Raw genomic sequence first — 13406 nt, 5'->3', positions numbered from 1 at the left:
ATTAGATCTCATGCATAGCTTATTTGATGGTATTATAACTCATTTACCAAAACGTGACCCATTTTAGCTGACTTCACCCTACTGTACATGTAATTTGATCTTGTTAAAATAAATAAATATTAATAAGGCCTCCAAGATGTTGCTCGATAAAGGCCTTATTCACGACTATTAATTAGCCTACATAATGTTGACTTTGCTTGGTTACCTTCCAATGGCAAAGGCTTGGCAAATTAAAAACCAATCAATCCCATTTAATACGCTGCTTTGCCACTGGAGTTAGTCAATAACCACTATGCGCCTAATTCAGAGCCAATCAATGTGGAGCTATAAATGAATCCCATCATAAACTTCTGCAGTAATACTACAGTAATATCAATAATACACAACCTGGACAGGTGGCTGTTCCATCACAGGGAATCAAATCAGTGTGTCAACCAAAGACTATAGAAATACCTTGAAAGGGACTTTGTGTCGACTGCGAATAAAACCTCAGGAAAGCCATTAGCTCCCTCGTTAGCTAGAATGAACTCTACAGAGAAACATATTTATATGCATAGACCTACAAGTTCATATTAACTTAATAACTATTTAAAAAATATAAGACTTGCCCTTTTCATTGACTCTGGAAAACTAAAAAAATGTGTTTCTGTGTCAAAACGACTCATTCTATCCATATTCAAAGCCCCTGTAGAGTCTTTCAAATAGTTCAATTTTTTGGATCATGAAAGCCTTATGTGCAATTCAAATGTTTGTAAGCGGTTTTGTTTAAGTGTTATCTGAAAATATAGCAATTGAATTAGGGTTTAGCCTCTGTTGATCATTTATCGTTTAATATTATAGCAATGTACTCTCACTGCGTACACTGCTAAAGGTTAAATAAATTATTAAAACATTTATGTATGTATGCATTTTTCAATTGACTGTACAGCTCACAGCATTAGTTGACCTATTTTTTTAACATACATTAAATATTTTGAAGCAAATCAAGAGCTTGTGAAACAAAATCTAATCGAATTTGTGAAATGCGGTGCATCAGTCAAGGTCACTCAGCCCAGTCCTTTGACTAAACTCTAATTACCTCCGCTTTAACGCTTCTCAGGAGACCATAGCACCTGTAATAGCACCCTTTTTTTCAAGTTGCAGCAATCATTTCCCTCCGACAGAGCCACAACTGCTTACATTATCACACTTCTCTCTGGAAGAGCACTGTCCTGGGCTACAGTCGTCTGCAGGACCCACAGCCCCTTCTGTTCCAGTTACTCCTCTTTTGTTGAGGAAATCAGATGGGTGTTTAACCATCCACTCAAAGGAGCTTTTCTCCATCCAGCAAGGCAAATGTAGTGTAGTGGAGTATGCCATTCAGTTCTGCACCATCGCAGCAACAAGTAACTAGGATACAGATGCACTCATTGTGTGTGTCTAGAACGGCCTTGCATAGGTCATATGGAGGAAGAGCTTGCCACCAAAGACCCGGTCACAAGGTCTTCATAGATGTGGCCATCTGCTTGGACAGAGATTGGATCCGTATGTTTGTCATCCCAACACCTATACACCCAGTGGTCCACATCTCTCAAGAACACCCCAACACCTTTGCAGCTGAAAAGTACCAGGATTCCCCCTGCTGAACATGACAGCCACGCGAGGGAGTGGTGCTGCCTTTACTGCGGCTTATATGGGCACTTTCAAGTAGCTTGTTCTGAGCTTTTGGGGAAAGCCCCATTCTCTGAAGTTACCCTAGTTGCTCTAATGGCTGCCTTTTACTGATAAAGCATTATTCCTTCAATCAATACCACTTTTTTGCCAGCCTGTGTGGATTGAGGTGAGGCTGGAAATTTCATGGGCTTTTCCCTAGGCAAGAAGCTCAGTATTCCCTGTGAGTCCCTTACTTCTCCCCTGCCTATTACTGCCCTGGACAGATGACCTTTGGGCCATGGAGAGATAACCCTATAGCCCTTGGTTACCCCTGGCTTCTTCGGCATAAACCCCATATTAACTGGTCCACAAACACAGTCCTAGAGTGGGGTCCCATCTGTCATGCTGCAGTTTTCAGAGTTCCCCAGACATGACTCCAGAGTCCCAAGAACCCCTGTATCTCTCTTGAATTCCCCTTGTGTATTACAACCTCCAGGAGGTCTTTAGTAAAACACCCCCACCACTGTCCCTATGACTGCACCACAGTCCTGCTCCTGTTCACTAGAGGCCGAATCTTCTATTTTTCCCCTCGTGGCTGGCCATGGACAGCTACATTTTGGAATTCCTTGCTGCAGGATTCATCTAAGCCTCCGCCTCTCCTGCTGATCCAGGGTTTTTTTATGGGCAAGAAATATGGTGGTCTTCACCCTTTTATTCATTGCAGAGACCTCAATAAGTTCACTGTCCAGGGGTGCGTTTCCCAAAAGCATCGTTAGCTAACTATGGTCGTTATCTCCATTGAACTCTATTGGTAACGACGGAACTTGCAACCATAGTTATTTTTGGGAAACGCACCCCAGAGCGTTACCCCTTACCTTGCAAGGTCACTGTATTTAAGTTGCTTCAAGCAGCCTTGATCTTCATACAACTTAACAAAGAACCTGCTTTGTGAGTCCCACAAATTGGCTCAGTGATATACTGGCCCATACCGTATTGCAAGGAAAGCTGTGACCTATGCTGTACCTACCCAGGTCTCTAAGAATTGTTTGAACATCCATGTGTCCTTGTTGTGTCTGCTTTTGCTCTTACAGTTAGAAATTCTCCTCCATCTTGCATCATTGGAGGCCAGCAGGTGTACAGTGTGTCAGATACTGGACTCTCCATGGACCGCTGGCTGAATGTCTGATGCATGTGGCACACAAAATTGGAAGTTTGAGGAGTTGAGGAGTTTCAAAGTCATCATCTGATTGGTTGAATTCTACAAAACTACCAGGAGATGTGTATAGAGTTCTTTAACGTTCAGCCTGGAAACAAAAATGCCATGGCGCCAAACTCGCTCATGGAAGAACAAAGCCTTCATGTTTACAACTGTAACAATGAGTGCTCGGCATCAACTAGATTAGATCTAGAACATTACATGTTCATAAGTATGTGAAATAGGTAAAGTTTGTGGCATAGACTCTTTAAAATATGTATAAAAAAGCAAAAAATAATATATAATGTTTTACACACAGACTGTTATTGTGGGGACATTTCCACGCCCCTAAACATGATGTAGCACAAAACAAAACGTGATTGGTTGCTTTACCAGTTAGCTATATGACCTCTTGGGTGGTCCTTGGCCATTCAAGGCAGCCAAGGTTCCCAGACCTTCTACTGTCAGTCTGAAGGTCTGGCTATGCGAGACTACTGGACTCTCAACGAGGTGTCTTCAGTATTTGGTGAACTGGGAAGGCTAACTGGGTTTCTTCCTGAGGCATCTTGGACCAAGGGAGTTTGAATTGATCAGGTTGCAACCGTCCCAACATGCTGTTCCTTACCACGACATTGATTTAAAAGCTTGCCATAACATTACATAATTGTTATTTTATGTATTAATAAAGAACCCCTTTCAATCGTTAGGTATCTCTCCTTTTTAAATAAATAGGTTAAGAATCTACTTGTTACTTGAGAATGTTTTTTCATTTACTATTCTTTGGTTTTATACAGCTAATGTACCTTATTGAAGACCTTGTCTGTGCACAAATAAAATAAAGAAATTGCAAAATGATATTTAAGAATGAATGCTGCAACTGTCCCCATAATGATACAGAAAATTCAGCTTTGATCACAGCAATAAATTACATTTGAACCCTCTATAGGACTAATTGTGAATTTACAGCTTAAAAATAATTGACTTTATATTGTACATTTGTGAGTAAAATAATTGTCCAAAATTAGTTTTCTTTGACCTTGACGTCATTTATAACGACGTTGTCCCATTAGGATAAATCATTTTTGCCAAATTGTCTGAAACTTCACACAATCAAATGTTTTTTCACTATCTGACAAAAAGTGAAAAGGTCTTACTGTTTCAAAAAACATAAAAAATCTTTGTGAACATTATTTTCTTTTTTTTTCTTGTGCTGCTATATTTGATTTGGAACTCATGCGTGAAAATGTCTCAAACTTGACACAAAGTCGGATGCAATTTCACTGCCTGAAAACCATGTCCTAATGATTCAAAAGCATTAAAACAAGTTTAACATTGAGTTTAATCTTGGAATTTCAAATCAATTATCATTGCACAAGTGAAAGTCAACAAGACTCTTCTTCACATAGATGTTGACTTGTGCAGTCATCATTGGAGCATTGCTGCCCATCAGTATAGTATTAATAGACATTTGGCATTTTTCCTCTTGTTGTTGTATGGATCACATTCAAACTGGCATACAATATGTACCCAAATGCCTGACTTCCACAACAACCTATTCTTCATCACTTCCCTCACCCTCATTGCTTCTATCTTCCTTGGTCCTCAACAACTTCTTGTATTACTACAACCTGATTTTCTGATGCACTCATATCATCAATACTTTCCGAAATAAGTACAGATTTGTTTCTCCATCTTCCAAAAATGAAGCTAAAACACATGCATAAAGGCTATAATACTGCCTGCCAGTGCTGGTCAATAGTGCCAGCTACAGCAAATATGCATCACATAATAGGACTTTGTCATTTATGCATTTTTTTTTGGTCAATGAGTTATTGTTTTTACAAAAGTGCATTAAAAATGACAAAAAATAATAATTTTATTAAACACATTTGGATGCACAATTATATTTTTAAAACGAGCTCACTATGGAGCCTTGAGAGCATGTGGCCTAACATGTGTTAAATGTCTCCTTTACTACTTTGTCGCCAAAAATGTGAAGCACACGACTAATACATTTTAATTGTACTGGTCATCATCACTAATATAACATTTTGTTGGTTGAACATTAATATTGTTTTTTACATGCAATTTTCTTAGCGTCATTTATAAATGACGCTAAGAAAGAGGGTTAAAATATATTAAAATAGAAAGCAGTTATTTTTAAGATTGTTATCGCTGCGGATAACATTACTGCTGAAACACGTTGGGCTGCGAGCCGCCATTGAGAGAGAGCGAGAGAGAGAGCTGTGCGCATGCGCAGTTGGAGAGGTTTCGAAGTTGACTCTGGGGTGTTTCAACAGGAAGGCGGACATGTTGGTCAGGCAGTGGGAGAGAATCGGGCACCCAGTATTTTTTTTTTTTTTTTTGTGAATAGTAGCATCGTTAAAGCTTGATTTATCCGTATACTCCGAGCATATTGGATTACACACTTGTTGGAAACGTAAAAACCGGCTGCTGACTAAGAGATTTATCACAGCAGGATTTGTAAAGGATCGTTTTAACCAGAATCTTGTTTTAACTCATCGAAATTTGTAAGGCGAAGTTATTTTTTCGTTTTTTTTCGCCACTTCTCACTTTGCAGCTGTCAGACTCGTTTGGCCTGGCAAGCTTTTATGGACAGAGGCCTGGAGAAACTTCACTTAATTTCATGTGACCGCTTGCTAACTCTGCAGCATTTGTTTTATCGCTTCTTTTCGCCTGAATGTGATCGGTTTGTATGTTTTAAAAGAGCCCGTTCCCTTCATATCTCCTGAAGCTACATTAGCTTAGCGCAGTATAATCTGTTGCTGCTGCTGTTTGTGTTTGGCGAGTTGTCATGGACTAATCCGACACCTCGTCCTGTTGTTGTTTTGTTTCGAAAATGTGGCTTTTTGTCATCTCTCGGTGTTGTATACGATTCAACGAGAGTGATATTAAGGCAGTAAGACACAAAACGTTGCTTTGATCAAACTAGTGCTCATTGCTTCGTGAGGCAGAGGAAGTTAGCGAGTTAATTAGCTAATCTTAGCCAGTCTCCTCCACGCGTCTGAATCAAATCGCTCGGATCAGTTATGAACATGTCTGCTGGAGAAAGTTTGACAGCTCGATTTGAGAAGATCGATGCCATGCTGAAGGATCCCAGGTCAGAGGTCAACACAGACTGTCTGCTGGTAAGTGTGTCTGGTTTACTGTGCAGATATGATTGTGTCGGCACAAACTAATATAAAACACTGCAGACGTGCAGTAAAGTAAAATAGTGCAGTATATCTGCAGAACAGTAGAGGAATGATGCTTCAGGATGTTGGCCATGCAATGCATTCAGTGCAAGTCACACTGTGAGTGTTGCTGGATTTAAACTTGAATCATTTGTCTGGGATCTTACTGATTTCTAGAAATTTGCTTGTAATGGTGCCCCTTTTTGTAATACATTTTTACAGTTAATAATTACTAATGTTAAAAAATCTTTCAATTTGCAGTACATTACAGCTTTATATGTTTATTGATGGTTCATTGCAGGGTTGAATCTCCAACCTTTTGGTAAACAGCAGGGTCTTTAACCACTTGGCCACACCACCCATGCTCAGATTGTTCACCGAATGAACTTTTGATCTGCATTTGTACTGTGTTTACATGCAGTTTGCACTGAGGTGAAATTGAGTTTATTAATTATTTCAGCAATTGCATGCGTTTGAGCATTGCTTCTTTGAGAATCTGAGCTCTTTGGACTTCTACGACTGTTGCGTACACAGGCACACAGATTTTAAATTTTTTTTGAGCATTAATAGTGTTAAATCTCACTTTGCATTAAAAACATTCTCACTGAGAGCTTTAGTTATTAATAGTGGCATGAGTGACACTTCCTTAAGTCTTTTTTATGTAATCTTCAGTCTCACAGTTTTTGACAGCGTCTGTAATAAGTGCAGGTCACAGGATTTTGCAGTAATGCATTGAATTAGACCGTATTTATGTATGCATAGACAAAGATGGCTACTACTACCATAACCCTGTTTGGTTTTCTGTATGTAAACCTAAAACAGATAGTTCTGGTTTTGGCTTTTGATTTGTCAATACAGCGTTCCCACTCCACTAATATCTACAAAAATTATGTTTACATCTTTATTTATATTTACATATTTTGCATACACTTTTGGCAACTTGCGTTGCATTCAGTAGTACTTATCCAGGGTGTCCACTAGTCCTTAAATGTCTTAAATAACGTTTTCCTAATAAAAGGTCTTAAAGGGATAGTTCCCCCAAAAATGAAAATTCTGTCATCATTTACTCCCCCTCAAGTAGTTCCAAACCTGTATGAATGTGTTTGTTCTGCTGAACACAAAGGAAGATATTCTGAAGAATGAGGGAAACAGAGCAGTTCTGGGGCACCATTGACTTCCATAGTATTTAATGTCAATGGTGCCCCAAAAAAGCCTGGTTACTAGGGATGGGTGATATGGGCTTAAACATATATCACGATATTTCTGGTATTTATTGCAATAACGGTATCAATGACGATAATTCAGGGAATCCTGTTTCGTTAGAGAAAAGTATTATCTTTACCCAAAATAGGGTGTTGGGAGGATTGCTGAGTACACACTGTTTAATTCATACTGGAAGCCGGAGGGCGTCCTTGAGCAGAAACCCCACATATCCGTCGCAGAAATAATACTACTGACAACGCTCCATGAAGGTTTCCAGTTATCGCACAATGTAGATAGAGAACTATTAACTGATGAAACTTGAAGACAATAAACATACAATTGTGCAAAATATATATATGTTTATCTGTGCTCTTCAATCTAGAGTATTTTTATAAGGAAAGTATATTTATAACGCAATGCTAATCGATATTGCCTTTATCACTGTATATAACACTATCATTCTGTAATATGAAACCACGACTGGTCATAAAAAATATTTCAAACACTCGACTATGTTAAGTTAATTTGGAGAAAAAGCACATTGATAAATGATATCTTTGTTGGACAGTAGGTTTGTAAACAGGCTCATACACATGCAAAACTGTATCACACACGTGCTACTGTACTACATTTATTCAGACCAATTTTTTGTGCACTGTACAGCCCTAACCAAACAGTTGCAGATTGTAAAAGGAGTTCGAGCTCCTCATTTAGCGATATACTCCTCCTCAATTTCACGTCCACCTGTCGCTCCGCACTGTAGCGCACAGAAATATTTCAACAACTAGACTTTATTGTTATTATCGTGATGAATAGTTAAATGGGTATCAAGAACTGTTTGTCAATCTTAAAACACTGATAAATAATTTCAAATGCATACCATGCCATTTTCACAGACAAAACAATGAGAAAGAACATCTTTTTGAGGCATGAAACGGAACAGTCTTCACATGACTCTTTATGTGCACTGAATGAGTTTGTGCGTGCATGAGAGAGACAATGTGCAATAACTTACAGCTGTAATACCACCTAATCTTGAGCAAATATTGCACCTCTGGCAAACCATGTGATCAGGATACTATTAAAACGATTCAATTTAATTTGTATAGTCCATGGAATCATTTTGCAAGCATTCTGAGAGAGCTGTCCTCTACATTTATTATGTTAAAAAATAATATTTGATTCTTCAGATGAGTCTGACAGATGGGCGCACTAAAAAAGAGGGCGATGAATTCCTTTACAGGAGAGTCTTGAAAAGAAAATGAATTGCTCCAAGGCAAAATGTGGCCTATGCCACAGTCAGTGTAGCTCATTATGTTGTAGTCGTGTAATGTGGTGATGTAGTATTTAAAGTTGTTGCATAATCGATGTATGTTTGCTCAATAGGTTTATGTTACCTGCAAACAATGCAAATCATTTTCTACCTATTTCTGCATTATTTGACAGTCATTGTTACAGCTGTATGGGCTTCTAGAGCACTTCAGGTTTCTCAGGCTCCCAGTAAATGAACTCCACGCATGATGAGGGGGAACAATAATGATTCTACAGTCATTTTAAGCTATTCCTCCACTGACAAGCATTACTATGCATTCAGCATTGCAGATTGGTGGATACACACATCCTAGGGAAAATATTGTCCCCATTGAAGTTCATAAAATAGTCACTGGTCTTCCTGGTTTCCATATAAATAATCAATTAATTAATCATTTTTTCCTAAAAGAATTTTCATTTCGGTGCATAACTAGCATTTTTGGAATTGCACATAAGGCACTTTTTATGTCACTCTTTTAATAACATTTAAAATATATACATTTAAATATAAACATTTCAATTATGGCTGTAATAAAAACATTTGATGACTAATTTATTCGAACGTGCATTAAATATCTAATAAATATGCAATATAGTTGCATATATTTATCAAAATGCTCCTTTATCAAAATAGTTTTTTTTTTTCTAACTAACTAATGAGTTTATGAACATTGAGTGGCTGTAGTAAATGTAACTACATTTTGTTTAGCTGTTTTATTGACACTGAATGAACAATTACATAAGACATGAGTGATTTCAGTAAGTTTTACTGTTTCAGCACACTTCTAATGTTCATGTTTATTGATGAAGAGATTGGTTCACGTTGATTGAACTGATGCTGCTACAGCAATCTGTCACGCCGCATTAAAGAGGGTAAAAACACATTTATTGTTTGTATTTCATGATAAAGTTGACAATTTGAAAGCTGAGACTTTTTAATATCAACAGCAGTAACAAAGCACAAAGCTTACTGCTATTATTGGTTGCCAGGTACACTAAAGATATTGTTTAGTAAAGTTCAGTCATCATCAGAAAATGACATATGTGAAAAGACTGATATTGAGATTTAAGAATTTAGACTAAAAATGAGAATCAATATAGTTAATCCAGCACTGTACACAGCTGACATGTTTACCTGCTGTAGTTTATCCATGCTGTGTGAATGAAAGACACTGACACAATCAAAATGAGCCATCGCTAATTAAATATCACTGTTTCGGTCAGGGATTTACCCTCCAGAATTGAAAATTGCTTCCAAAATTTCGGTGCATCCGTAAAAATATACAATAAAAAATTAAAAGGGATAGATTAAATACTATGGATGTCAATGGCTACTGGCAACTGTTTGGTTACCATCATTCTTCAAAATATCTTCTTTTGTGTTGGAACAATTTAAGGTTGAGTAACTGATGAGAGATTTGCATTTTTAGGAGAACTGTAAATATTCCAACCACAAACTCCTAGCAGTGAATAAATGGTAATGCAGTATCTATGGCTTTTATAAAAAGATCCCTTTATAATGGCTGAGAATTAAATTGCTCAAGTTATAAATAAAATCGAATGCCTTTCAGTTGCACACAGCATTTGTAAAGCCTTGTGTTTGCTCTCACAAAGAGCAAATAGAAAGAGTAGAGGTACTTTAGTTTTATTCATCTGAAGCTTTCACCTCTGGCCTGTTCTTACCCGTCTTTTCCATGTGTATCGCTTCCCCGTATCCGCCTCTAATACTTCCCACTACAGCCATAGTTCGAGATATGACATGTCTAATGAAGCTCCAGTGTTCAGAGAGTCTAGAACTGCATGCACCTCAGGGCAACTGGCCGATTAAAGACACTTTGTGCTTGGGAAGCTCATGACAGTTTCATGCGGTGCGCTGGGGCTGACTCTCCCCTGGCTGGCCGCCTCTGCCATGGGGCTGCTCTGGGCGACCTGCATCAGTGTTTCCAGCTTATGTTATATTTTCCTCTGACTTTACATTCCTGGAGGAATGTGTCAGAAATTACATTTTCAACAACATTTCTCACCGCACACTGACCTAATTCTGAATTTGTGGCAGTCAAACTACTTTTGAAAATGTGATTTTAGATGTTGGTGAATTTAAACCTATTTAGAAGAATTAAACTTATATGAGTCGTTCATAATTTAGAGTGCATTTCACATCAGGAAAGTGCTGATGTGTCACAACAAAAATGCTTTCTCAATAAAACAGCTGTCTTAATTATTAAACACCATATTGATATTACAAAGAAAAAGCTGTTTTCCTGCTGGTGAGTTTGTCGACTATGTAATAACTATGTTTCTTTCGATTGCAGAGATAATTGTAATATAGAAAAATTAGTAGACATCTGAATTCACCCAATGATTTGATTCATTTAACACAATCATTTGTGTTTATGGGACTATTTGTCAAAACCAATTAGTATGAGACAGGCAGCTGAGCATCCATAAAATCAAAATATATTTAATTTCTTACAAAAATGCATTCTGTGTCCTCCTGTCCTTCCAAGGCAAGACAAATTTCCATGAGTTCTTTGCGTTCTTGGTGCGATAACAGGGCCCTTTCCTGACACAAGCTTAGGCTGAGGATGAATGGTAATGATCTTTGGAGACGAGCTCCCAGTTCTCTGAACACGAGAGTGTTGTTTTTGCCCTTCAGAAGCTGTGGCTGATCAGTGAATGGAGTCCTTTGCTCACCCCTCCCTCCAGCATCCTGCGGGCGCACTAGCCACCACTTAATAAAATCCCCCGCTAATCAAAAAACCTCTTGTCTTGGACCCACAGGGGGCCCCCGAGTGTGTGTGTGTTACAGTGCAATGCTTTATGGCCCATGTATATTCTTGTGGTTTGAGGGACAGATTTACAGTTTGGAAAAAATAGGTTGGTGAATTATGAATAGTAGGATTTCATGATCCCATGACTTAAACCAAATTTAAGTAATTTGGAAAAATAAACACTAACTAAATGGACCATTGGATTTCTAGAGAGGATGATTATCTTTAGACAATTTATTAAAAAAATGCAGTTATTGTTTTTAGCACTAGCCTTGCAATCCCACATGAAATTGAAAGTCAAGGCAATACTTATAATAATTATTATTATTCATATAATTTTATCACAACTGACATGTACCAGAACAGTGACTGTGAATAAACACACACCTGTTTTTGTTGATGATGTTCTTTTAAGGAGGACTCACTAGTGATATTATATAAGGTCATGTATTATCTGCAAACATTTTTAAATACTCTATAGTTGACTTAATTCAATAATCTTTTCTTTAAAGGTCCCATATTGTCAAAACTTAAATTTCCTGGCTTTTTTTCATGATAACAGAGGTCTAGGGGCGATGTAACTACATATAAGTTTCAAAATCAGTCAATCCACAGTAAAGTGCACACAGCCTGCATAAAGTAGCTGTGCCTTTTCACGAGCCCTTGTGACTTCCGTAAAATTGTGACATCCGAACTACTCAGTCACCATCCCGAACACCGCCCACCGTCCTTTTGCCAAACCCCCAGACAGCATTGTGTCCATGCCATTACTGAGCAACAACAACACGGAAACATGTCGAAAAGGTTAACTTTAACGGACGAAACCAGATCGGCCGACCTGTAACATTACACTCTCACTCAAAGAATGGACGATCTGACAGGACTGTTACTATGAGGTGGGTCATGTCTAACGTGTATAGTAAAGACAAACTCACCGTGTCTATCTAGTCATGGTGAAGATGTAAATGCATTTCAATTTCAGCAGGCAACTCTTTTTACAGCTACGTTATTATTCCAGCCACAATTAATCACAACAATGAATATACAGTTACAAATGATTATATATAAATCGTCAGTTTGTTGTTTTACACACATGCACACACATTATTTCATACATGACATAGTCGTGAGATGCAAGAAATCTTCAGAAGCGCCCATAACAACAAAAGATAATACTTTATTGAACCTTTTCTGATAAGAAGTGTGTGCTGCAAACGCGAGCATTTTTGACGATCGTTTCTGTCCAGTCCGCTCCTTTTATCGTGTTTAACCACAGCTGTGGTCGGTTTTTTGTCTGGCAGTGGCAGCAGGTATGCGATCAAATTTCTAATTTGAGGCTGTATTACGTCGATTCTGGCACTCAACATCACAACAAGAAGATATTTTAAGCTCCTTATGTAGCCGAATCTGCGCTGGTTTGAATGGGCCGCCTCCAGTTTTCCCTTTGTTTTGCTTCCAGCTTAGCACGGTGACGTAATTGTGACGTCGGCCCTACATGACCCTAGTTACCTGTGGTTGGCCGGGCGTGCATCACTCAGAAAACAACAGGCCAATCAGAAGATAGGTTCATGAATATTAATTAGACAGGCCAAAATCGACCTGTTCTTAGCAGAGTAATAAAACTCCAGAAAGGTGTACAATATGGGACCTTTAAACATAAATGATGAGCATCTGCATCAGTTAAAGGCAGTACAAAACTGTCTATTTTTTGTGATACTACCTCACTGTTGAAATTTGCATAATATAATACAGTAATTAAAATTATGGGAGTAGTAGTAATGGACATTTAATTTGACAAATTTGAAACAAAGATATGTATGCATTTCACTTTATTGACTTTACATTAGGCCTATTTCTGAATGTAATAATAAAATGCAGCTTATACACAACTTATCTCTTTTTTCATTCAAAAACACAATACATTACCAAGAGTCAAGTCAGACATTTGACAGTCATCACTGACGTTAACACACAGGGAAAATGTGTATCGGATGCCTCGCAGATACAAACCGTGTAAATACAGCGCAACTCAACCAAATACATCTTATATTGAGGTTGACCAATTGATCGGCCGGCCGATTAATCGGGCCGATTTTTGGC

At 38.1% G+C, this 13406-nt stretch overlaps 1 protein-coding gene across 3 annotated transcripts in view; it reads left to right on the top strand.

Annotated features, from left to right (window-relative positions):
• The first annotated feature begins 5085 nt into the window (after positions 1–5085).
• Positions 5086–13406, top strand: part of LOC306846019 (rho-associated protein kinase 1-like) — a 59340-nt gene continuing 51019 nt past the window's right edge. The window contains exon 1 of one of the 3 annotated variants that reach the window (XM_079379077.1): positions 5086–5976. In XM_079379077.1, coding sequence (XP_079235203.1) covers positions 5878–5976 — 99 coding nt within the window. In that variant the 5' untranslated portion in view covers positions 5086–5877. The remainder of the gene's footprint in view (positions 5977–13406) is intronic. The other 2 variants (XM_079379076.1, XM_079379075.1) reach the window with 2 other exon arrangements.

The sequence above is a fragment of the Barbus barbus genome (genome assembly GCF_936440315.1).
Source record: "Barbus barbus genome assembly, chromosome: 26".
Lineage (NCBI taxonomy): Eukaryota > Metazoa > Chordata > Actinopteri > Cypriniformes > Cyprinidae > Barbus > Barbus barbus.
The sequence above is the reverse complement of the archived record's forward strand: the minus strand, read 5'-3'. Positions and strand labels throughout refer to the sequence as shown.